Here is a 25,338-nt window from a genome sequence, read left to right on the forward strand (position 1 = left end):
TGGAAAAAAAATACCACTATGCAAGATAATTGTTACAGCAACTTGAAGAACTCGCTTGCAGTGGTAATAACTTTACATTTTACTTAAAACGTCTTTTGGAAAAAAAAAAAAAGTACATTACCAATGGCTTATTTTCAGCTTTTCTCTAGAATTCAAATGTTTTGAGAACAGGGCAGGTGGCAGGAAGAGATGTATCTGTCCCCTCCAACAGAGGAACTCAGCTCAACAGGAACTCAGCTCCCCTTGGCATGTACACCTTCCCTCTTTATCGGCCAAGCACCTTCATTTTTTTCTTCCCAGTGCAGCAGCACCACTGAGGGGTATATTGTCATTTTTTTTTCCTCCTGCCAATATCAAAACCTCCCTTTTCCTTTTTTTCCATCTATATGCCCCCCATCTACCTTTTGCACAGCTGGGTGAGTGCATGCTGCCACACGGCACCCCAGGCATCACCCTGGTTTTGTGCTTCACAGATGAAACCTCTCCCAACTCCCATGGAGCAATTGCTGATGATGCTGAGACTTCTCACCTCACTCAAGACTCTTTGACAATACATGTCAGGAGACGACCTTGGCTGCCGCTGCCTGCACAGGCATCTACTACTCCCAGCCAGGGCCTTTCCCCTCCAGGTGTCTGTCCCACACAGTGCTCTGGAGCAGGTGATGTTCGTCATTTCTCACGGCCAAACCACCACTCCAGAGAAACCTCCATGGGCAGTCTCATGCCACCAGGCCAAAGGGCCATGTCTCATAGGTCCTGGTTGCCCATGCCTGGCAGTGGGCAGACAGCAGCTCGGAGCACACTTGCTGCCCAGGGGCAGGCAACTGAACGATAACCTTGTTATCGCCCACTCCATCAGCCTCCCAGCACAGGGTGTTTTGCCACACGTGTGAAAAACCATACAAAAGGCAAGAAAAAGCTTTTTGCATCCAAATGCAAATGCACCCTACTCTTTCCCAAACATGGCAAATACCTACTGAGGCCAAGCAAATGGGACCGCTCCCACCACGGAAGCACAGTCATATGTGGAGGGTAGGATAGTACGGCAGCACCTGCCAGTCCAGAGCAGCTGCAGGACACGACCTGTGCTCAGGTACCCTGACACCATCACCCCAGCACCTGGCAGCACTGGGGCAGAATGTAATTAACCTGGTGGGAAGCTTTGACTCAGCCAGGCAACCTGAGCTGCAAGGGCTCACCCAGGGGTGAGCCTAGTGCACAGGGCTGGATCACCTGTGCTGCCTTACTCTTTCCATAGTTCAGTGAGGGCCCCGTCCCAGCCCCAGTCCCAGTCCCTGTGGTGAAATCCAGGAATCCCATCTCACCCACACACAAAGCTTGCATGGAGCTAATGGGATTTTTGTGTCAGACACTTTTTGGCAGAGCCCATTTTGCCATGCAGGATATAATAAGGAGGGTAAGAGGAACTTTTTGCCCTCATGCAGAGCCTCACCTTTCTCTATTCTCCTTCTTCATTGTTGCAAACACCTCATTGTCCTCGTCCATGTCCCTGTCCCGCAGCCCATCCTTCAAGCAGCCAGTGCCTGGGGTGGGGGGCTCCTCTGGTGTGCTGTTCCTTCTGCCTGGAGTGCCCCCAAAGCTTGGGTTGCTCTCACTGTCCTTCTGGCTCTCAATTGCTGAATCCACTTCTTCCTTCTCGGCCAGGATATCATCGATGTTGGTTTCACGATAGCACCTCAGTGGAACAGTGTCCAAATCTGTCTCGGAGTACTTCACTGTCCTCCTTATAATCCCAGTCTCACAGGAGCCAGGCTTCTGGCTGCCCAGAGGAGACACTTCTATCTCCACTTCCACGTGGCTCAGGCTGTGCTCAGGTACTGACACTGGTGGCTTAGCAGGCAGTGGGGAGACAGACTTGTGGGGGGACTCAGCCAAGGGCGTGGAGTCAGGGGCAGAAGAGCCTGCAAGGAAGGCCCAAGCATTCAGAGTGATGGGGAGCTGCACTGGAGAGCTCTGAGGAGCCACTCCTGCAGCATCACACAGACACACACACCAAGAACTCATGTGTCATTCATGATACATGTCATAGAATTATTAAGGTTGGAAAAGACCTCCAAGATCATTGAGTCCGACCTTTGATCCTCCTACCAACATCAAAACCTCCCAACTTTTTCAGCATGTCAACTAAATCACAGCATTAAGTGCCATGTCCAATCATTTCTTGAACACCTCCAGGGACGGTGACTCCACTATGTGATGTGCACTGGGGAACAGTGACGGGGAGGCAGAAGAAAAAAGAGTGTGAGAGGCAGAGACAGGCTGCTGTCAGGGCTAGTGCATCCGCAGCCAGCCTTTAGCCCCCATCTGAACCCAAAAGCCCTTCTGCAGAGGCAGCCATGGGCTCTGTGTCATCTCCTTTGCATGGCCACAGGGGACTCTGCAGGGAGGTTGGTGTGTGTAGGATCTGGCCCCAGAAGGACACAGACTGGCCAATCTTGGCTTTCCCGTGGGTGCTGAAAAGCCCCGAGGGATGGGCAGCCCCAGGGAGAGTTCTGGTAGCAATACAGACTTGCAAAGGAGGGGTGGGTGCAGCCAAGGGCATCCCCCTCCAACTTCTTACCTGTCTTTGGGGCATCTGAGGAGCCATAGAAGAATTCCCACTTGGCCTTGGCAATGCGCTGGGCATGGGCCGAGCTCTGCCGGGGGTACAGCCAAGCGTTGCCCTGCAGAGGGAAGAGCGATGAGTGGACAATGGATCCCCAGGGCAGAGCCCCACACCCGCTGTGGGGTACCCCGGTACCTACTTGGGAACGGGGCTCTGGCTTCAGGGGGCTTCTGGAGAATGTAGGGAATTCCTCTGGCAGCCCATTGGTGAGGGATCGGCAGAGGCAGCTGGTGTTGATGGCACAGAACTCCTTCCCACAGGGACGTGTCCCCCCTGGGGTCCTGTCCCCGGCCAGGAGCGGGTCAGATGCGGAAGCCTCCAACTTCAGTGTGTGCAGGAGCCGCTCCTGGGGCAGGGTCTGGGGTTGGGGGGATCCCATGTCCCCAGTGAGCTCCAGGCTGCGGCTGAGGCTGTAGGGGCCATTCTCCCAGCGGACATGGGGCGTTGTCGGGCTCCCCAGGGTCCGCACACTGGCCTTCTCAATGAAGCGGAAGGTGACAACAGAGCTGTGTCCCTCTGGGGTTTCCGCCACTGGTGGGCTGCGTCTGCCCAGGGAGGCGATGGCTGGGCCAGGCCGGCCCCGCCGTGGGGTGCAGGGGGCAGTCAGTCGCCCTGTGCCCGGGCAGCTCCCATTGCCAAAGGGTGCCGCCTCAGCTGGCCTGCGGGCCAAGGAGCCGGTGCTGCTGTACAGGCCGAGGGGGCAGCGGCGGGTATCAGGTGCCAGGCCCTTGCGCAGCAGGTGGAGGCGGCCGGCGTTGAGGTTGGGGGTGAGGCAGGGCGGGGGGCTGTGCCGCCCAGCCTCGAGGCTCCCCCCCGCCAGCCAGGGCCGCCGGCTCACCCTGTGGGCAAATGGCGGGGGTGAGGCAGCACAGCCCTCCTCGGGGTGGAAGCGGACAGGTCCCCCCGCTTGGGCCATCCTGCTGGAAGAGGGCACAGAGGTGTCAGGTCTGGAGCCCAGCAGGGTGGCACAGACACAGCAAGGCAGGTTCCCGGCACCCCTGAGATGTCTGAGTTGAGAGGTGATGCATCCTCAGGTAGCCCTGAAACAAGGGCGAGGAGAGATGGTTAGGGAAGGGAAGGCACAAGAAAGAGTCTGTGGCCACAGAGAGGACAAGCCAAAGTGGCCCTGTCCTTGCGGCAGGAGCAAGAGATGCTCCAGGTGACACAGCCCCCGGCAAATCCCCTCCTGCTGCAAGAAGCCGGCAAGGTTCATTGAGGGCATTACACCGGCACCACCGCAGGGACACTGGCAGTCCCTTGCTTGGCCCCAGGCACCCAGAGTGTGTGCTTTCTCCCCAGGGTGCCAGGGTGCTCAGACACTTACCCCACAGATCAGCACCCCAGACACAGTGAGAGCACACTATAAAATGGGTTTCATTTATCCTGCTTTAGGCTGAATATATTTACTACCCACAGCCTATAGCCTACTAAAATCACTTCAAGAAGGGGGAAAAAAATTATATACTGGATCACTGAGACTTCCTCCAATTACACTTGCTCAATGAGTTTAACATGAGCAGCAAGGGCAAGGAGCCTCTCTCTTTGGAGGTCAGCCTGGGTTTAAACTGTGTCACACCAGCACATGCCGCAGCCACTACTGGTGGCGCAGACAGAGCTGTCAACACCAGTAGATCCAAAAAGCAGTGGTTACAGACAATCCCAGCCTGGGGGAACAAGGCATGCCTGCCCTGCATACAGCTCACTTGCCTGCCTGTCTCTGCCCAGAGACCATTTACCCAGAGGTGGGGCCAGACACCCCACAGCAATGGGTGGGTGGCTGCAGAGGAAGGCAGGACCCAGTGCCCCCATCAGCCCCGCTGGTGACATTTTTCTTTTTTCCAGTGGAGCTAAAACTTGTACTTATCCTTCCCTGAGTTTCTTCGAATTCTTAATGTGCAGAGAAGATTCTGCTTGGCTGCATTTGCCTTCTGACAGATGCCAAGATACTAAGTCCTGCACTCTCACCATTTGAAAGTGAGAAACCAAATGCCAGCTGCAAACAGGAAAACATAATTTCTTCTCCCTGTTTCTGAGTGCAAACCAGACAGGATTAAATTCCTAAAGGATGTGGGGCTCAATTTTCCACAGTGTTTAGGCTCCAAAGATGCAGAGACATAACTCTTAATAAAATAGCCCAAATCACACCTGTGGGACAGGCGCCCATCTATCTGCACTATCACATTGCTAAAAAATCTGTCTCCTGCTGAGCAGCAGCAATCTTTTACTTCACTCACTGCAAAAACATACTCTCGTGTTTAATTTATCAGTTACTGTTTTTAAAATCTTTTTCTCCTGTTATGGTTGTGTTCACATTCAAGGTTGCTGAAGTTAACTGATAAATAATAAAGATGCGGGGTTTATATATTTCAAATGAAATTCCACTTTTTATCTCAATGCAGACTGACACACATGCCAAGGAAAAAACTTATCACTTGGAATAGTTTGCATTCACTGTAGCATAACAAATCTACAAAAAACAGCCTATCTCGATGCATGTGAGTTATTACTAGAATAAACAGGATAAGCAGAGTGTCATTCTGGTTATTAAAGAATTATCAAATTCAGAGTAAAGGCCATGCCTGCCTTTGACCCACCGAAGCCAGATGGCTACACCATCCAGTGGAGTGAGCTTTTCTTTAATAATGAAAGGTAAAAGGCACAAATGCAACTGTGATGAAAAACCAGTGATGGAGCTAAGGCTTCCTGCTTGCTGATTTCAGTTGTGCATTGAACGGATGCTCTTTAAATCACTGTGATGAATGGGTTGGGCTGTAAAGCACCAGTGGGCTGGAGGAAGCCTTGCTGGTCCCGCTGCCTAAAGGCAGGAGAAGTCCTGCAAATGAAAGCTCACAGGGTGTCTGCTTGGACAACCCTGGGCATGCATTCAAAGAGGAAAACTTGGGAGCTGTAGTGTGATAGCTGGGAGCTGCACATCAGTGGGGGATTTAATTTGTTCAATAAAACATCTCACAAGAAACTTGTTCCTCCTGGCTGTCCCTTCTTAGCGGCCAAAGGGATGTCCAGGGATGCCTCTCGGCCCTCGCTTTGAGCCGCACCCGGTGCAACAGGGGATGGCTGGTCCCCATGCAGGCGCTTGCCTGGCGGAGTGATGCGATGGGAAGGCAGCAGCCAGCAGGAACTGCTTACGCTGCGGGGGAAGAGCACACCCACGCCACAGGAGTGAGGGGACAACGCGCAGGAGCTGGAGGAGGATGAGAGGGAATTGGGCAAAGAACGGGACAGAGATGGGACGGAAGCAAGAGGTGCAGGGCTGGGGACTGAATTCACACGACGGGCCGTAGTTGGCGAAACCAGGCTGTGGCTACCGGGCCACCTGACGGGGCTAGGGCGGGATGGCCGCCGGGAGATGACTCTACCCTCCTGAGGGACACGGAGCAGTTTCGGGGGATGCAGAGGTGACCGAAACGGGGTGCCTGGCGGTCCGAGGGCTTGTAGGGTAAACAGGGGACCCCTTCGTGATGAGGTGTTTTGGCAGGGGACGTGCCCCCCCTTTGAGCTAAGGCTGAGCATGCTCTTCATTCCCCGACACCCCCCGCCCGGCCTCCCTTGACCGGCACCTCCCGTCTCGGCAGGATCAGCCCTGAGTGGATGTGACATCCATCCGGATAAGGAGGGAGCCCCCCCCGGCCAGGGGAGCCTGCGGAGCCTCCCGCTTGCTCGCTCCCCCCGCGGAGCCGCCGGCCGCGCTCTCCCTGCCTGGGGAGCGGCCCCGCGCCCGTCCCGCCGCACCGGCACACCGGGGCCGCTCCGCGACAGCGGCGGGGGGGTCTCGGCCCCGCCCCGTGCCTCCGGTGCTACCGCAGCCCCGTGCCGCTGCCCGCCGGTCACCGCTGCCAGAGGGACGCAGAGCCGCCCCGGTCCCCGCAACAACTGCTGCAACTTTCCCCGCTCCCCCAACGCCCCGCTCCGGCCTCCGGTCCCCTCCGCGCCCCGCCCCGCTCCGCTCCCCGCGCCTCACCGGCAGTGCCGCCGCCGCATGCTGCGCGCCGCTGCTCCCGCTGCCGCCGGCCCGGCCCGGCTCGGCCCGTCGGGCACCGTACCGTGCGGTGCGGTGCGGTGCGGTACAGCACAGCACGGTCCGATACGGTGCCACCGACCGCAGCACGCCGCTCCCCGCCGCGCTAATCCCGGCCCGCGGCTGTCACTCCGCCCCGCTGACAGCCCCTACAGCCAATGAGAAGCCCCCACCGGGCGCCGCGCCCCGCCCCGCGCGGTGGCACCGGCACACGAGGAGCCACCGCCGAATCCACGCCGCCGCCGGGTGCAGGTCCCCTGTGCGGCAGGGTGGGTCCACCCCCTCCGTGTAGCATCCTCCACATCCCCGGCCCGGTGTGCACATCCCCTGTGCCGGTGTGAACCTCGTGCGCTGGCAGTGCGACCCCGTATGCTGCCGTGTGTGTTCCAGTGTCCTCGTGTGCACATCTGCGCTCATCGTTGTGCATATCACCATGCAAGGCATGTCCCTGCTCAGCAGCGTGCAAGTTACTATGGGGCCGCTGGCACATAGTCCTCATGCGTGAGTATGCACAGCCCTGTGTGTTGTGCCCTGTGCCAAAGGGTACAGGCTGCCATGTGCTCCGCCACTGCTTGGGAACCACAAGGATGAGAAGATAAAGGCTACCATGGGGCCTAGGCCACTGGCCAACATCCCCAGGCTGCTGGTCCTTGCCTTAGAGCATAGGCTCTGTGCCAGGGATTTATCTCTCCAAAGGACATCACCTTAAGCACACCACAGCCACGTGTGCCAAGGTGTTTCAAAACACCAGAGACTTGATATCACAGTGTCACAGCACCCCCAGGATGGTAAAAGACACGCCAATCTCAGGAAACCACTCCTAGCTACAAGGGGGGAAAAACACCTATCACTTGTATCTTGCCTCTGTGTGTGGGCTCTGCTGGCACCAGCAGCATGTGCGAGTAGAGCTCATATGGGACAGCTGGGTACCAAGGTGAGAGGTGCTGCAGCTGGGCTCCAGGCCACTGTGCTGCCAGTGTGCTGGCTCCGTGTATGGCAGCCGCTGGGACTGGCAGCCAGCACTTGTGCTCACACAGGTTGCCAGATCGATTTGCTATTAAACAGCAATTTATTACCCAGCCCAGCAATCATTATTAAATGTGTATGAGAGGAGAAGCCCAAGGGAGCTGGGGCTTCACGTGTACATAATGCCTGCAAGAGGAATTTGGGAAGAGCTCCCTCTCCTTGCTGCTTTCCCCGCCTGCGGCGCCAGCCCAGCTCCATGCCCACCTGCGCCCACTGTCACCCAGAAAGTGTGTCTCCTTCTCCCCTTCCAGGCATGGGAACATGGGGAGAAGTCATCAGGCTGGGCAGGCTCTCTTCATATTTAATGCATCAAAGCGCTGCCATTTTCTCCTTCTCCAGACTTCTGCCTGCGCAGGGCCCCTCTCCTCCACACTGAGGACCGTGGGTCTCAGAGCTGCCTCACACATAGTCGGCTTTCCTGACAGACTCCAAGAAGCTGGGCTAATTAGGGGCTTCACTGCTGCGGGATCAACGACCTGATTCCTTCAGCAGCTTCTTGATGGCAGGAGGGCGGGGAGAGGGAAGGCTTTTCTCTAAGCCACAGCTAGAGTGACAAATTTAACCAAGTGGAAGAGCTCAGAGCTTTCCCAGTGTGTCCATACCAGGACAAGGCATGTCTGTGCCTTCTCAGCACCTGCAGGCAGCCCTGCTGAGAGCTGCAGAAGGTAAGAGAGAGGTCCTTTCCTACCATCCTGAGTGGAAATCCAGACCATCCACAGAAAATACATTTCTGTCCAAAACATCCATTTACCCTGCAGTAGCAGTAGCTGTTGCTCTCCCTACCACGTCCTGCTCACCTTCCCACAGCCTTACAACTCCTGAAAGATGTGCCCACATATGTGGGTCTGGCCAGCAATGCCATAAGCCCTGCTTGGAGCAGGATTTAGCCCTGGCTCTCCTGATCCCTCCTTGCTGTGAATCCCTCCCCAGATGGTTCAGGACAGGAAAGAGCAGAGAACCCCTCTGGCAGATAACAGAAGGGGACAAGGAGTCTCCCTCGCTCTACCCCACAACCCCAGTCCACTGGGCTTAGCTAGAGAGCCAGGAGTGCAGTGCACTAGGAACTCTCTTTACTGTCACTTGGGTACTTCATCACCTCCAGTCCTTGCCTGCAGGTACCACATCCTTCCTGCATTAGAGTCCACTCAGCTCCATGTCATCCTTTTCAGCCTTCTGGGCTCTGCAACAGCTTTCAAGAGTTTTCTAACTATTGCAATATTGGCTTGTCTTCGTAAGCCTGCAACCCGGTTTTCACCCCCAAAGGCCAGAAGGGTGTGGGTGTCATCAGTGATTAACTTCTTGCTTGGGAGAGATCAACTTGAGATGTCATAGTGTCCCAGCAACTGTACAGATCTAGATAAAATTCAGGTGAAGAGGAGGTAGACAAGAGCTCTTTCCCGCAGTTGGCTCCAGGAGGGGCTGATGCCTGCAAGAGACATCTGCTTCAGATCAGTTTCCAGAAAGGTGCCTCTCCTGCAGCTGCAGCTCGAGTTCCACTGGGGGTAAACATCCCAGTGCACCCCAGGGCTGCTCCTCTGAGCCTAGGGGGACTGTCAGAGCTGTTTCCTGAGCAGTTTGTGCTTAAGGCACAAGGGCACAAGGGCATATTCTGCCCCACTGCTGCCAAAGTCAGTGCAGGTGTACTGTAGACTCAGGGCACACTGTAGCCCAGCAAGTGGGGGCAGTCACTCCATCAGCAGATGGGTTCTCCTCACCAGGCTCACTGGAAGTATCATGGAAATAGCAACTCCAGCCCTGCAGTAGATGAGTCCCAGTGACGGCGAGGGAAGATGAACTCCCCTCATCTCTGCATTGAGGGCTCCAGGGCAACCAATTAGGTTGCATGTGTTCCCTCAGGGCCTAGACTTAACTACATGGCTCTAATTAATGCCTTCTGCCTCTGATGCCAACACCCAACCACTTCCTAGCTGTATATTAAAAAAGCCACTGCAGCATAAGCCAAGTCTTTAATGGGCTGATGCACTTATCTGTTATTCCACCAGACTGGTGGTTAAGGATAAACAGTGAAAAAAGCCTCCCTTGACAGTCTGTTATACAAATGCTGCTTTACAGCTTAGTCAGGGTAAAAAGACAGCACTGGAGATCCTGCCAGCAGCTCCCCCCCCCCGCCCAAGCCTGGAGCTGGGGAGAGCACAAGTGCACTGTTTTGTGCCTCTTGCAGCTTCCCTGTATGGGGCAGTCATGTGGGACCACAACAGGATTTTTCAGAGTGAAAGGCACTCTAGAAGACTGCAAAATGTCTTACCAGAGAGACGAACCCGTGCAGACTAAAGCCTACGTGAGGGATAGCTGCTGCCTGCCCAATCGCCAGTGCCCTACTCAGTGTCCCAGCTCACTACCTGGTGCTCACCCTCTCGCAGGAGGAGCACAGACTTGAAAGAGCAGAAGTATAGAAAGATGGTGTCAAAAGCTGTGCGCTGATCCTCAGAGTGGCCTGTAACAAAATATTTCTGTCATGCCCCAGGAACACCTGCTATTACAGAAATCTCCTTAGACTCTGTCCCACTGACAGGCAGCACCTGCACAGTGAGTGGGCCTCCTCCTGCACCAGCATTGCTCTGTCAAGATGAAGACAGAAATGACAGCATGATAAAACCTGTCCTGGGGACGTGGGAGGTGGGGCCTCAGCACAACTTGAGCCATAAATAATCTCCCTACACAGCAGTTAGGGGAACAATCGTGTGGGAGTATCACTTGGTAAAAAGATGCTCAGGGAAAGATGGTCTTGAAGGAAAGCAGGAGATTTCTGGCTGGTGAGGTGGGCTCTCCACTAAAGACAGAGATTCCTGGGTGCCAGTAGGTCATTCACCAGACCTACCTCAGCATGATGAGTCACTGCATCAAAGAGACAAATTTAGTCTGAAGCAACCCAAATCACACTTCTCTGGTGTAGCCTTCCAGGACACCCTTGTGCTGCAGCATCTCTAGAGCTGCTCTCCAGCTAATCTATGCAGCAGTAAGATGTGATCCCTTCCTCACACCTTCGTCCTCAAGATTCAAATGGGGAAAGGGTGTCAGGGGAAGTAAGAGTAATGAATACAGAGCATTTTATGCAGAAAGGAGACAATAAGCTCCAGACACATACCCTGACCCAGCACAGGGAGAACATAGCATATACAGAATTGTGTAAAAGGCGTGGAAACCCTAGAAGATCATTATATATAATTACAAGTATATCCAGAAAACTGAGCAAAACCTGCCATCATGGAGATGTGTGGAGATACATGCAGAGGACACACTGAAAGCTTGAATGCAGTAGATTCATGCTGCAGAACAACCCTGCATTTGTGTGTAGCTTCTCATGCATGTTCCTCTTTCATCTATGACTTGCAGAACTTGGCCTTGCTTTGCTTCTATTTATTTTTTTCAGCCCTGACTGTATAGTCAGAGTCTTTTCTCAATAAGAGAAGGAGGAAGGTGGCATGTACAGGGAAGAGCTGAACAGAAGTCATCATGTGTTCTTGTTTCACCGGCTTAAAACTGGCTTCTGGTGGCACTGTGCAATCTCAGCACTCATTGACAGCAGAACTTGCCCTGTGAGCTCAACACCTTTTCCCATGCAACCAAGAAGTCCAGCTGTGGTCTACTCCAGCCTTGAGAGTGATGGAGGCTGTCAGACTTATCTTGCAGCCAGAGAAAAGATGGAGCCAGATCCTTTGAAAGAACCTGGTGAGAGTCCAAGGAAAAAAGAGTGTTGAGAGGCTTTACTGAACTTCTGTGATTCTCCATTCATCTAGCTCTCACATCTTAAAGGAGTGAACACTGCAGAGCTACTGGTATCCTTGACAAGATCTTATCTCTTGCCCCACTTCAGACTAGTAGAAAACTGTAAAGGAAATGCCCCCAAAGTCTTTGCAAGGACAAAGGTGTTTAGCCAGCAAGATGCCAAGCCATCATATGAGGTGATAGATCTTAGGACATTGGAATAATATTGGCTTGGCACCGTACTGATCTCCTAAAAATAAGCACCAGCTTCTGGAGACCCCAGCAGACTTCAGGAAACCCAACCAACCTCTTATAACACCTCTGACATGGAAATAACTGCATTTTCAGTGCAAGGGAAAAGTCAAGGGGCATGAGTGGGGAAGACTCGCCTATGATAGCCAGCAAATCAGGAGCATCTCTGGGAACCAAAGACTGGGATTCCTGACTTGAGGTGAGCTCTTCTAAGCACAAGATTCCCCTCCCTTCAGGCCCCAATTTCCTAAATCTCACCTCTGTTTCCCAAAAGATGAGGTGAAGAGCAAACTCCTCCTCTAGACTCTTCAGAAGCACAGATAGCACCAGCACTGCCTCACAGCAGTGAGGCTGGTTGAAGCCTCTGTTCACTTCAGGGGATGTTCATGAGGATGAAGATGCCATGCTCTGGCTCTGAGAGCAGCTAGCACCCTGTGTTTCCAAGGAATACACAAGAAAGCTGCAGCAGCAGTTGTTGTGAGCTAATCTGTTTCCTCCCCCCAGGGCTCAACTTGGTCTCTCATTACTACAGATCAGCTCAAGGCCTGACGCAGGAGCCCTGCTTTCCCTCACAGGACATCAGCGGTCACTGGGATAACAGGAGAGCCACGGACCTTACCAGTGTCCCCTGCTTGTTTAAGGTACCTGTACAATACACTTCCCCAGCTGCTCTGCAAGGACTGCAGGTGTCACGACCCAGCACTCATCAGGGCCAACTCAAAGCTGTTTTGGCAGACAGTTTGAGGTATTATGGCTCAACTACAAACGTGCATCTTGCTGAAGCTTAAAAAGGAAACTTACAGGCACCTCTCAAGAAAAATGCAGACCCACCTTAGGCAAAGCATATGCCACAAGAAAGGCAGAAGCTTTCTGCAAATCTTGACTGAGCAGAGCAGAACAAAGCTCTGGTTCTTCAAGCTTGTCTGCTTGGAGCTGTCCGTTCACTGTGAAGCTACAGTGGGTAACACCCCCCACTCCCTGTACTTCAGTGCTGTACAGCTACATCACAATCACTCTGCATACAGGAAATCTTTACAGACATGAGTGTAAAACCAGTAGTGGTTTGGGATCCTTACCATTGTAGTCCTAAGTTTCTGGCTTCACTGGACATCCCGATGGTGTAAAGCTGTGTCTCAGCACACACCTCTACAATACAGTAACAGTCTCTGATGCTCTTTCTGCGTCTGCAAACAACTGGTGAGAAGAAAGAGAACAATCTGAACATTTCACATTTCACAGCTGGGAAGTGTTCGTAATTCCTAGTACCTAGTACATACGCCTCAGAAGGTGTAGCTGTAGCCTGCCTGCTTGCCTATCAATTCCCCACAGGCCAACAGTTTTCAGGGCTCTCGGGACACTAATAAACCTTAGTGGCCCTAACCAGCCACCCCTGGAGCCTCCACCACTCCTGCCCATAGGCCCAGTGGCTCTGTTTAAGAGCAGCCTGGGGCTCTTATCTTCCATTAAGTGTTATAGGAGCACTGGTCTCCAGCTTAGCCTAGCTAAGCTGTTCTTATGTTAGGCTGTGGGCACTGTTGATTTGGACCCTCCCCTGTAGGTTGGTGTCCTAGATGGACCTCAGCCCTGCCCCATCATCATGACCCTGCCTGTTGATCATGAGGCTGGGCCTGACTCAGTTGCCCCTATTGGGCAGGTATTGAATGACTGGTTTGTGTCTGGGGAGGCCCTGCCCTTTCAGAGGCAGTCACCCTTGCTATACCCTGACACAGCTGGCATGTTTACCCTTTTCTTCCCCACCTTGCTTGCACTTCTCTAACTGTTGAGACAGCAAAATCAGGGCTGCACTGAACTCAAGAGCTAAAGAGGGTTGTCAGAATAAGCACCCCACCGCACTTGCTGTGGTGGTGAGTCAGGAAACCAGTTTTCAGGCTGCAAGATCCAAGAGCTGTTCACTGTTTCCCAGGGCAATGCTGACCCTGAGAGCTGCACCTGAAAAAAAAGTCAGTACAGCCTGAGAGGCAGCAGTCCTCCAGCCCGGCACGGTGAATGCTGTCCTGCAAGCAGGCTGAAGTGAGCTGGATTAAGCGTGATTCCTCAGTGGTGCTGTGAGTGTCTCAGTGAAGATGGCTCTGCACTAACCAAACCTTGAGGCTCTGCCTTGGCACCAGATCTTAAAGGTAGGAGAGTCTTCTCCTTCTGCATGTGCAGCACAAGCCAGGAAAGGGTTGGGATACCATGGAGGTGAAACAAATGCAACCACGTCTCACTTCTGCCTCTAAAATAACAGTGCCTCCCAACTTCATTGTGGTATCCAGAATCTGCCTAGGCTGACTCTCTGCCTGCCTCTGAGCCCTGCTACCAGCAGGCTCCTGCGGAAGTGACTCAGCCAGCCCAGCTGGATCAGATGAAATGAAAAAAATAAACAGAGGTAAGTGTGGGAGCAGAGCAGGTCCCACTTGCCACACATATTGCTCAGGAAGGATAACAAGCAATCCACAGCACAGTTCCTTCAAGCAAGGACTCAACAAAAGCTGGAGGCTCCCAGCCAGGTCTGTTTTGGCACAGAAAGCCTTCAGCAAAGGTCAGATGTAATTGAGCATTGCAATCCCTCACTCGCTGGTGCTCCCTCACCTTGTCCGCAGACCAAGACCACTATTTCAAAACCCCTCCTTGTAGCCAGCTTCAGCCACAGGCATTCACTTAGAGGGGGAATATTAAGGGACTGCCAGCTGGCACATTTCTCAGCAGGAACTTAAGAACAGAGTGCCCCCACTCCAGGGGAAGGAAGGACATGGCCGGGGGCACTCTCAACTCCCATATAAAATTTAAAATCCCTGCATTGTTTGTCCTTCTGGAAGTGAGAAAGGTACTGTGCTAACTCGGGGAGCCACATGTCCAGGGTAGACAGCGTGGGTAGCTTCCCCCAGAGGACAGGCACTGGGGAGAGAAAACCTTTCTGCAAACCAGCTTACGCCTTGTGAGGGAATGAGCACAATAAGTTGCATAGACAGGTTATTGCTTCCCAGGGAACTCGGGAACGGGTATTTGGGACTCGTTCACTGTATGTGGGTCTTGCTCTTTTGCCAGGTGGATTTTTTTATAGTGCTTATGCCAGCAGTGATCAGAAGCTTGATGCTGCACAAGGCGGCAGGGCTCAGATCCGAGCCAGAGATGGGGTCACCTGCCCAGGGCCATGTAGAGGCTGTGGTGTGCGAGTGCCGCACCAGCGGGGGGTGCCCGCTCCGCTAGCGGCAGCGGGGAGGGAAGAGCAGCGTCTGTTTCTGCGGAGTTGTTATGGCGACCGCGCGGGCAGGAGCCCGGGCCAGTTCCCCTCGGGGGCTGCGGGCGAGGGGCCGGACCTCGCTCGCTCCCCAGGGCTGCAGGGGCGGGCGGGGCACCGGCGGGGAGCGAGGCGGGGGGAGTAGGCTGGCAAAGCGGGAGGATGCGGGCTGGGGGGGCGGGCCGCGGGCGGCCCCGGGGTGGGTGGGGGTAGCCCGGTACCGGCGGGGGAGCGGGGCCAGCGGCTGCCGGTCGGGGGCGCCGTGAGGACGGTAAGCCCCAGGCACCGGCCTTTCCCCGGGGGTCCTGCCGCTCCTGCGGGCGGGCGAGGGGTGGCATAGCCCGCTGGGAGAGCAGAGAGCCGGGAGGGTGGCCGGGAGGTCTGGCGGGGGCAGGGGGGTCTGGCGGGAGCGGGGTCGTCGCTCACCGGCAGCGGCGGGTCCGGCGGGTCCCGGCTCCGCGTGGTGCTGAACGGACAGCGCCGCCGCAATGCGCATGCGCGCCCACCAGCCCGGCGGGGCTGGGGCGTTCGCTGGGACCGGGGACCGGGGACAGCCGGTGTGCACCGGGACAGCCCGTGTGGACCGGGAACAGGGAACAGTCGGTGTGCACCGGGACAGCCCGTGTGGACCGGGAACAGGGAACAGTCGGTGTGCACCGGGAACAGCGGCCGTGGGGAACGGGGACAGCCCGTGTGCACCGGGAACAGGGGCCACGGGAAACGGGGGCTGCTGGTGTACGCTGGGGACCTAGTGTGCGCTGGGGAGACGGGACAGCTGAGGAACTGGGACAGGCGGTATGCACGGGGGAACCGGGGGAGCCGCGGGGCTGCAGCCACAGGTGCGCGCCGGGGAGCTGGGGCCACGGGGAACTGGTGCGCACTGGGGATCTGGTGTGCGCTGGGGAACTGGGATAACTGAGGAACTGGGACAGGCGGTGCGCCCGGGGGAGCGGGTGCGCCTGGGGAGCCGGGGCACCAGGGCCGGTGTGCGGGCCGAGCCGTGCCGCTGGGAGCCACCTGCAGGAGCCGCTGGGACACCAACGGGATCTGTGAGCGCCGTGCCCCACCCGCCCGGTGCCCCGGCCCGGCAGCCTCGAGCTCTCCCCCCCCCGGCCCCTCCCGACCGACCCCGATACCGCGCGCGCCGCCGCCGGGGCGCGGGTCAGGGGCGGGGCGGTGGCGCGCGCGCACTTCCGCCCGGCGCCGTGACGTCACGGGCGGCCGCCGGTGTCCCGGGCGGGTGCAGCGCGGCGGGATGGACGGACCGGGGGAGCTTCGCCGGGGCCGCAGGTACCGGGGGCAAGGCAGGACAGGACAGGACAGGACAGGACAGGACAGGACAGGACAGGACTGGGCTGGGCTGGGCTGGGCTCGGCTCGGCTCGGCTCGGCTCGGCTCGGCTCGGCTGCGCTGCGCTGCGCTGCCGCCTTGCCACGGGGCTCTGCGGCGGGGAGTGGGGCGGTGTCCAGGCCCCGGCGTGTCTCCCGCAGCCGCGGCGGCAGGGCAGCTCGGGGGCGACTCTGGGGCCGAGCGGGGCCCCGTGGGGCGGCGGGACAGGAACGGCCGCGGGCGAGGCTCCCCCAGCTGCGGGTGCTGCTGGGGCCGAGTCTAACCGGCCTCCAACGGCAGCTCGGGAGGCCCCGAACTGCCAGAACCCCTCTGCCGGTTCCTCTCGCGGCCCGAGGCCTCATCGCCGCAGAGGTGCCGAGTGCCCGCTCCTCGGGGGGACACCGTGGGGGGACCCCGCAGGAAGGAGCGGGGACCTGGTCTCTCCTCCTCGCAGGGCGGCCGAATGGCCCGGCACTGGATGCCGGGGACTAGCTGCCGAATAGAGTGACGCTCAGATGTGAAAGCCGGGCACAGCTACCCTGGGAGCAGTGCGGTGATGCTGCAGCAGCCTCCTGCTGCTTCGCTGAGGGACAGGGACTCCATCAGCGGCTGGTAGAAAGCCCTACCCGAGGACTCCTGGAGGGCAGTGCGGGCAGGTGGACTCGGATGCCTGAGCAGTGAACGTCCCAGGCTGGGGAGGAGGTGACGCAGGTGGCAGGCACATGCCCTGCTGATGGATCGCCAAGGGACTTCTTTACCCTGTGGGCTGACTGTGGGAAACGTCGCTGAGTCTTTCTTTCTGGCTGTTCCTCCTAGAGGCACTCGGCAGTAGGTGTGAGGTGATCTAGCCCAGCTCCTGCAGTGGCCTGGCTCTCTGGTGTCTGAGGATGAGTTTGACCCCCACCAAGGGATGCCTCCTGGACCTGCCCTGGGAAGACGTCTTGCTTCCACATATTCTCTGTCATCTGCCATTGCAGCAGCTCCTGAGCCTGCAGAGGGTCAGCAAGTCATTCCAGTCTCTCATCCAGCTGTACCTGGCCAACATGCGCTGCTTTGACTCAAACCAGGTATTGGATGGCTCTGAGGCTGGGGGAGGACACAGATGTCCTACTGCTTTGGAACTAACAGGAGATGTCCTACTGCTTTGGAACTAACAGGGGAGCATCTATGTGGGGAGAAGAACCTCCGGGCAAGGAGGGTAGTTTCTTCTCAGGAGCTTGGGTTAATGGCTCAGGTGTCAGACTGGACAGATGGGCTCAGGGAGGAGAGGTAGTGATTCAGGGCTCAGCAATGCCAGTGTCTTTATCAAGAGGCCCTGGGAGGAGTAAGCCTGGAAATTCCACCTAGGCCATTATGGGGCACTGGCTGGCAGAAACACAAGCCAGCTCTGGAGTGGCACAGCCTGTTGGTCCTCACAGAGGTTGTGCAATAGGGAGGGTCTGATGGGGGGTAATTCTGTGCCTGGTCATTGGGGAAAGCTTGTCCTGGCTCTAGGAGACACTGCCTAGGAGTGGGAAAGACAGGAGTAGCTGCTGTTCTGTGAGGACACAGAGTGGTCTAGCAAAGAGATTTTTGGAGAGCAGACATGTGGAGCTCACCACAAGTATATAAATGCAGGAGTGATGATGTGGGATGGAGAAGCCAGAGCATCTTCCTAGCTTATGGCAGTTGCCTTGGCATGACGTGAGGAGAGTCTGATGGTAGGGTTTGCCCCAGGATGAGGACAGAGAGTGGCTTTGGTCACCACTGTGACAGTGGAAGAAAGGAGGGGAGAGGGTATTTGGTGAGGATCAGGCTGATGTGAAACACTGGGGAGGTGCCTAACTCTTCCTGGGTTCCCCACACAGATCAGAGCTGCCATCCCTCGAGCTGCTTTTGTTAACCTGTTGAAGGACAACAAAGTACTGCAGCAGCTGGCACTCCAGAACTGCTCTGGCTGGCTGACGGACTGCGAGCTGCTCCCAGTCATTGAGCAGAACCACCACCTCCACCAGATCCAGCTGAAGGGCTGCGTCCAGCTCAGCCGCCATGCGCTGGTGACCATCTCACTGAGCTGCCCCAACCTGCGCCAGCTGTCCCTGGCTCAGTGCGACTGGGTGGACAGCCTGGCCCTGCGCAGCCTGGCTGACCACTGCAAGGCCCTGGAGGCTGTGGACCTGACAGCCTGCCGCCAGCTGAAGGACGAGGCCATCTGTTACCTGGTGCAGAAGTGCAGCAGGCTCAAGTCTCTGTCGCTGGCTGTCAATGCCAATGTGGGTGACGTGGCAGTCGAGGAGACTGCCAAGTGCTGCCCCGAGCTGGAGCACTTGGACCTCACAGGGTGTCTGCGAGTCAAGAATGACTCCATCAGGTACTGAGCAATGTGGGGATGGCAGGTGACTGGGGTAGGGAGAGAAAGAGAACTAGAGAGGAAAGGCAGATATCTTCATGCTGAAAGCAATGAGAGCGCAGTCTGGGAGAGAAGCCACTTGCAGGCCCTTCAGGAGAGACACTGCGTGCTATTGACAGCAAATTTCCCAGCATATTATGGAGGGTAGGTCTGGGATCCAACCATGTCCCTTGACTTTCTCTCAGACTGCCAGGGTGCTGCTCCCAAAGGATGGTGCATGTATGGTACAGTCATGAGCGCTGGGCTGCTGGGAGTAGAGTAGAGCATGAATGGTGCACTTAGGAATCCTGACTTGCAACTTGCATGTGCTCTCTTTCTTGGCAGAGTCCTGGCTGAGTACTGTCCCAAGCTGCGCTCGCTGAAGGTCAAGCATTGCCACAACGTGGCTGAGTCCAGCTTGAGCATCCTCCGAAGCCGTGGGGTGGAGCTGGATGTGGAGCCTCCACTGCGGAGGGCTCTTATTCTCCTGGAGGACGTGGTTGGCTTCGCCCCTTTCATCAACCTTCAGATCTAGAACTGCTGCTGCTGGGGAGGGGGGGACTGATGCAACGCTGGGAACCTGGAAGGATGCTGGAACTGGCTGCTGTGGAGACGTGCAGAGGGAGAGGTCGGTCCCATTGGTGAGGCTGGCCTGAGTGGGGCTCACTCTTTCCTCCTCCCTGGCGTGGAGAGAGCGCTTGACTTGCAGGAACACCATGGTGCTGAACAGGCCTTGGCCAGGCCAGCTAATAGATAGGATTTACTATTTGTTGTATTTTAAATCTCTAAGCGGCAGCTGTCCAGAGAGCAGGGGAGTGCGTGATGGGGACTGTCCCCTGGGGTGGGTGTACAGGGCATGCCAGCAGAGCTGTGGAACAAACCAGGCCAGCTGGAGCAGGAAAGAGAACAGCTACCAGCCTTCCTCTTGGGAGAGGGCAGGCCCCTCTGGGCTCTGGGAGGAGGGCAGTAAGCCTAGCTCCAGCCTGTGGCCACTGGCCAGCCTAGCACCAAAGGACTGGCATGGCCCCAGTGCAGGCAGTGTGTCTGTCCAGGCCTAGGGTGCTGGTTTAGGCTGGGGCAAGGTGGGAGATGCTCCTAACTGCAGTTTCACTGACAGAAAAGCACCAAACCTAGCTGTGCTGTCACTGAAAGCAGTTGGTCATTGCCATTTGTTTCTTCCAGCTTCTGACTTAACATTTTAGTAGTGCCCAGGCCTGCTACTGTATCTTGCTCCGTGTGGCATGGCTGGAAATTTGGCACTCAGTAGTGGTAAGAAATGGCAGAAGCACTGGCTCTACTGTAAGCTGAAGTTTGTGGAGAGCTGCAGGTTATGTTGGCAGGGAGAGTCTAGCTCTAGAGTTCAGCCTCAGCCCTTGTTATCCGCTAGGCAGTTAATCAAACAGCAGACACATCTTGTGGTGAGAGTAATGAGGGGAAGAGAGGATGACCCTGATTCTATCTTTGGCCCTAGGAGGGATTGGAGATAGTGTCTGTAAAGCATATGCGTGCTCTGGCAGAACTACACACCAACTCACATCATCTTTATTAATACTGGCACTCAAAGCAACAGTGCATAGAGACTTGTTAAAAAGGTTGCTGCAAAAGCACAAGCCACATCTCAGATCTAAAAATGTCCCATGCAATATAGAGCAGAGAATGCCCAGGCCCCAGAGAGTCACTGCAGTGTGCCCCTGGGGGCAGAGGGATAGCTACCCAAGGAGAGAAGTCTCCTCCTTATCAACCAGGTTAGTTGAGGAAGCTGAAAACAGTGTCCTGGCTCCCAGGTTAGTTCAAGTTAGTGGCAGGTGGAGGAGTCCCTCATTCCTAGCACCACAGTCCATCCTGCCATGCCTGGCCAGTGAGGTGGAAGGCTGAAGAGCAGGAGAACCTGGCTGTCAGTGGAACTTGTACTTCCTGGCTGGTTTTAGGCTGATATAGGTTCTTTTCATCTCTTCACTCTCAGGCTTCTTGATGTCTTTGTACCTCTCTCCTTTTGTACTCACCACCTGGTTATCGATATAGCGGATCAACTTCTTGGGAGCCTGGCGAGGAAAGACATTAACACCAAGTGGATGGACAGCCACACTGCTTGAGAAAGGCAGGGGGCAAGCAGAAGTAGAACTGCACTCTGGGAGGTGGGTGGGCTGCTTTACCATCATCTGTGCTGGGAATCTTGGCCAAAATTGGAAAGGATGTTGTCTGATGGGGGGGAGCAAGAGCCACGGTAGTCAGGAATGGTAGGAAATGACAGACCCTGCAGCACTTGAGCTAAGCTAATCTTCTCTCTTTGAGTAAGAGGTTCTGTGAATGGTCCTGCCTTTGGCTGCCCTCTTGCTTTTTGGACTTTTGCCCTGATTTTTTTAAACCTTGTAACAAAGGACATTCAAACTGCTGGTGAGCTGGGACTGCTCTGCTTACCTCTTTGGGTGGAGCTGGCCGATGTGTTTTCTGATCATCTGCACTATCCACCATCATGTATCTGAAACACAAGAAGCATTTAGTAAACACTGCTATGTTGCCTGGGGCTACTCACAGCCTATATCCCTTCTCCCCTGGATGGTTTGTGGCTGTGCAATGCCTCCTATGTGACTAGATTGCAGCAAAGAGCACTTGATGTTCCCAAGTGGATGAAATGGGCACACGTGTCATCCTTCTGGTGAGAATCCAGCAGGATTCTCCTGGAGTAGCATCCTTGGCTATATGTGAAAGGTACTGAAAACTCAGGTGGCTGAGAATGCTGATAGCCACTGCAGAACTGAGAGAGGTGCTGAGGTCAGGTGTGCTCTCCCATTGGGGCAGCTTTGCTCCTTCTCAGTCCAAGTGATGGCAGCCAAAGGAGACAGGTGAGATTAGAGGACCAATCTGTCTGCTTCTGCTCTGAACGATGGTGTTTCTTTCACACTCCATCTCCTACTTGACTATGAAACAGGCCTGTGCTGGAAGCAACTTCATAAAAGCATCACCTCATTTCCTACGTGACTGAAACATCAGGGTCCAAGCATTTGCTTGCTGTACTGCTGAGTTGCTACTCTCTGAGATTTTGGTGCTGGTTTAGCACAGCTGACCGTGACTGCTCCCTCAGTAGTTAATATAGTTGCTCGTGTATCTTCAGCTATGGCGATCTGCTCTCTGTACCTGTGCTTGAGTGATGTTTAAAGTACAGGATGTTGCCAAAATGTCATTAAACTGAAGTTCTCAGAAACATAACAAGGAGCTGGTGCTTTTTTGTTCCCTTGCCTGTCACTAACATGAGCCTGGACAGGAGGTGGGCAAGGACAGAGATTACTACTTCTGCCTGGATGCTGTTCTGCCTTGCGTTATCTTTCCTAGCCCACCAATTGGTTATTCTGTCACTGGGGAGAATGTAAAGTGGTGGAAAAAATGTGGCTGGATAGATGTGTGGAAGCTGCCTGCTCATGAAAGCTGAGATCTTAAAGCAGATCGATGAAACCACAGTGTGGGTTCTCTTACTGAGAATTAAATGCTTTTAGAAATAAATATAGGTAAACCAATCTATAGATACTTTCATTCCCAAGAAGCCTACAGGGGGACTTCAGAGAGGTTTCTTTAAATGCACTGAATTTTCACCTTCAGCAACTGAGATTTAATCTTCTCAGTGTTGTTGTACAGACAGCCTCTTTAGCCTTGTTTGGACTGTCTCCAAGGACAGAGGTATGAATGAGTTCTACAAACGCTGTAGTTCTACAAATCACCATGTGTTTGTTACCTGAGCTGCAGCATGATGTTTGTGCCTTGAAACTTTAACCAGGACCTCAGCCAACAGTACTGTGATTTACACTATATCTGCAGGAGGCTGAAACCTCACACACAGCCAGTGTTGTGACCCAGCTGGTACAGGTAATCTGTTTCTGTGCTAGAGCTCTAAAAATGCCAAATCTGTTTGTTTTGATTTTTTTGTTTGTTTGGTTGGTTTGGTTTTTTTGTAGTTGTTGGTTGTTGTTTTTTTTCCCCTCCAGATGATGATTGTATTTGTGTTTAGATGTGTTCAGCTATACTCAAATCAGTTTCACAGCCTCCTTCTAAGCATCTTGCAGCCTAAGTTCTTTATAGACCACATTGTTCCCCAAACTGCCACCTCCTCCTTTACTGAGAGCAAAATGAGGGGTTCTTTGCTGTTGGGTACTTACTTCTGTAGGATAACCTGTTTTAGTTCCTCGTGGTTGGGTGTTCTGCGGGGCCGTGCCAGTTCCTGGGAGGAGACAAGGTGGGTGTATGAACAGCACAACACATGGAACATACAGTTTCCCCCTGCTAGCTTGGTGAGTCCAGCTGCTGGTGGAGCATTCCAGCCTCTGTGGGAAAGCAGTGCCAGCCACACCTCCTTTGGGCTGCTAGCTTGGTTGTGGGCACAGCCTAATACTAAGAGAGCCAAGGGAGGGAGAGGGGCTGTTATTCTGGGTGATCCTCCTGGCTCATTGTGCAGTCAAAGCTCCTGCTTGTGGGAGACAGCTGTGATGCCTGTGTGTCCCTGAGCTCTGCTCTGCTCCTTGGCCCACTGCCACCCAGGTCAGAGTACAGTACCTTCACACTCACACTTGATGGGCCAATTTCCACCTTCTCCTCCACAATTAACTGCACTGCCTCCTCCAAGTTCCCCAAGGCCATGGCAAGAGCCTTCTCTGCCTGGCTCACGGTACAGGCTGGGAACATCTCCAGTAGTAGCTCCAACCCATCCTTCAAGTCATCGTCTTCCTAGTTGGAGCAAGAGACAGCGGTAAGTTGAGGATGCAGTGAGGAGAGGGCTAGGGCCTCTGGTTTTTCATTGTCAGGAAATTCAGCCTGCCTTTCGCTGAAGGCTCTCTCTCCTTACAAATGTCGCTAAATCCCATTCCTGAAGCTAACAGGGAAATGTATCCTTGGAAAGACAAACCATTACTCTTCCTTAATCTCCTCCCTCTGTTTCAACTTACTTTCAAGTAGGGCTGATGTGAACTGACTCATCTGTGTGGCCATGCTACGTGTCTCCTTAGGAGCAAGCTTTCTGGGCACTGTGGTGCAAATGCCTGAAGTCGTGCACACCTTGTGAAGTTGTGTGTGCTTTGATCAGAAAAGGAAGGAGCTGCTAAACACTAACCTGAGGCTACAGCAGAAGGAATCGCCATAGCAGCATTTTCTAGAAAGTTGTGGATACAGAATGCTGCAGAGCAGGAATAGATCAGTACTGGAGAAAAAGCAAACAGAGCATAGGGGAGGAAGGTGGGAAATATACGCCAGGTGCTGTAGTGCTGTGGGATCTCTGAGGGCACTGGGACAGGCTCTCAGTGCCACTGCTCTGGCTCATCCTTTCCAGCTGCTGGAAAGGATGAGCCATAGCACTGGCTCATAGTCTTCTGTCAGCACATAATTTTCTGACACAGTCTTGTTCAGGCCATACAATCAGGAGATCACAGACACGGTGATGCCTGGTCACCGCCTATGCTGTGGTTCCTTGCAGAGCTGGAAAATGCCCTCAGGTGGTGCTGGTAGCCTAGTGCTCTGTGACTGTCCCCAGTGTTCCTGCTCCTCTGCAGGGTACTCATACCTGGGCCCTGGCTCCGTCTGTTACAGTGCACAGCCTTTCCCCGTTGCAGGCTCCAGCTCCAGGCTCCTGGCCCTTGGTGAGGTCTTCAGAAGGTGCTTCACTCCTGCTTTCCACAGCCTTTTGGCCAGGTTTTTCTTAAAGACACATTGATATCTCCTGAGGAACAGTCCCACTAAGGTTAGAGCTTTGTGCTTTCTGTTGGCATTAGATTGCTAGTGCCTCATGTGCCAAAGCAAATCTCTTACGTGACAAGACTTGGAAGCACTACTGTTCCTTCTGCCCTCAGCGAGGACAGTTGCAGCTCTGCTCACACTGACCTGCAGGAAGGCAGTGCTAGCACATGCTGGAGTGCCCGACTTCTGCATTTCCAGGCTGTAGAGGACATGGGCTGCTTGCAAATTCAATTCTACCTTTCCATTCTTGGTTCTCTAGTGCTTTGGTTGTGGATACTTAAGGTATTTTTCTTACATTTTTTATGAATTCCCTGCTTTTTGCTCTATCTTTGAAATAAGGTGTGGTTTTGATTTTAAATTTGGGAATACACTGTGGTAGTCCCCAGACTGCATGCAAGCCAGCAGATCCTGTGATCAGGTTTCTCTGATGCATCTCTTTTTTACAGGCTGGTTTTTTGTCACTGCAAGAAGAATCATTTCACGTTTTCTCTGTCCTATCTAAGACTGGAATGGTGCTTTCCTTCCATGCTCTGGCTACATCAGGATCCTCAAAGGGTAGGATGCAGGATACCAGAGCAGAACAGTAGATTTTGCCAAGTTCAAGAAAGCAGCAAGTAAGATAAAAGACAGGACTGTCTGTTCTACACTGTGTACCCTTCTGGCAAGACAGCAAAGATGTTACTAGACAAACAAAACCCAGACTTGTATGTCCTGGAAGGCTTAATATCCAGGCACTTCAACCTGTCTGTTCTTTAGTGGGAAGCACCTGATAGAGCAGTCCAGCTGATCTGTGAATGCTGAGGTTAGAAAGGGTCATTGGCAAAGTGTAGTCTTGTGCAGAACAGAGCACATCATTCATATTGCATCTGTGCCAGGGTCCATGGATGAATGGGAAGCGAGCTTTGAGGATGCTAAGTCTAGATGTGATACATGTATTCAGCTGGATACTTTTTCTGATGATGCACCTGATAAAGGCTGCTCAGTGGTAGTGCCACTTAGGCAGATGGGTATCAGAGGCA

At 54.4% G+C, this 25,338-nt stretch overlaps 3 protein-coding genes across 12 annotated transcripts in view; 1 reads left to right on the forward strand and 2 right to left on the reverse strand.

The window, feature by feature from the left end:
- PSD (pleckstrin and Sec7 domain containing) overlaps positions 1 to 12,858 on the reverse strand; it is a 45,566-nt gene extending 32,708 nt beyond the window's left edge. For both annotated transcript variants that reach the window (XM_017806965.1, XM_017806964.1), the window contains exons 1-4: positions 12,743 to 12,858; positions 2,766 to 3,666; positions 2,582 to 2,684; positions 1,454 to 1,922 (exon numbers count right to left, since the gene is read on the reverse strand). In XM_017806965.1, the coding sequence (XP_017662454.1) occupies positions 1,454 to 1,922; positions 2,582 to 2,684; positions 2,766 to 3,542 (1,349 nt within the window). In that variant the 5' untranslated portion in view covers positions 3,543 to 3,666; positions 12,743 to 12,858. The remainder of the gene's footprint in view (positions 1 to 1,453; positions 1,923 to 2,581; positions 2,685 to 2,765; positions 3,667 to 12,742) is intronic.
- A 2,297-nt stretch (positions 12,859 to 15,155) lies between these two features.
- Positions 15,156 to 19,993, forward strand: FBXL15 (F-box and leucine rich repeat protein 15). Of its 6 annotated transcripts, XM_017806984.1 has the most exons (5): positions 16,112 to 16,197; positions 16,691 to 16,938; positions 17,053 to 17,303; positions 18,084 to 18,586; positions 18,950 to 19,993. In XM_017806984.1, exons 3-5 carry the CDS (start codon positions 17,124 to 17,126, stop codon positions 19,137 to 19,139), a joined length of 873 nt encoding a protein of 290 aa, XP_017662473.1. In that variant the 5' UTR covers positions 16,112 to 16,197; positions 16,691 to 16,938; positions 17,053 to 17,123; the 3' UTR covers positions 19,140 to 19,993. The 6 variants fall into 6 exon arrangements, with proteins under 6 accessions (XP_017662475.1, XP_017662474.1, XP_017662470.1 ...); XM_017806986.1 differs by lacking the exons at positions 16,112 to 16,197; positions 16,691 to 16,938 and adding an exon at positions 15,156 to 15,178; XM_017806985.1 differs by lacking the exons at positions 16,112 to 16,197; positions 16,691 to 16,938 and adding an exon at positions 15,398 to 15,556.
- A 131-nt stretch (positions 19,994 to 20,124) lies between these two features.
- CUEDC2 (CUE domain containing 2) overlaps positions 20,125 to 25,338 on the reverse strand; it is an 11,177-nt gene continuing 5,963 nt past the window's right edge. For 3 of the 4 annotated variants that reach the window (XM_017806987.1, XM_017806990.1, XM_017806989.1), the window contains exons 6-9: positions 24,147 to 24,280; positions 23,147 to 23,317; positions 22,753 to 22,814; positions 20,125 to 21,083 (exon numbers count right to left, since the gene is read on the reverse strand). In XM_017806987.1, the coding sequence (XP_017662476.1) occupies positions 20,873 to 21,083; positions 22,753 to 22,814; positions 23,147 to 23,317; positions 24,147 to 24,280 (578 nt within the window). In that variant the 3' untranslated portion in view covers positions 20,125 to 20,872. The remainder of the gene's footprint in view (positions 21,084 to 22,752; positions 22,815 to 23,146; positions 23,318 to 24,146; positions 24,281 to 25,338) is intronic. The other variant, XM_017806991.1, reaches the window with a different exon arrangement.

The sequence above is a fragment of the Lepidothrix coronata genome, unplaced genomic scaffold (genome assembly GCF_001604755.1).
Source record: "Lepidothrix coronata isolate B3197 unplaced genomic scaffold, Lepidothrix_coronata-1.0 Scaffold17, whole genome shotgun sequence".
Taxonomy (NCBI): domain Eukaryota; kingdom Metazoa; phylum Chordata; class Aves; order Passeriformes; family Pipridae; genus Lepidothrix; species Lepidothrix coronata.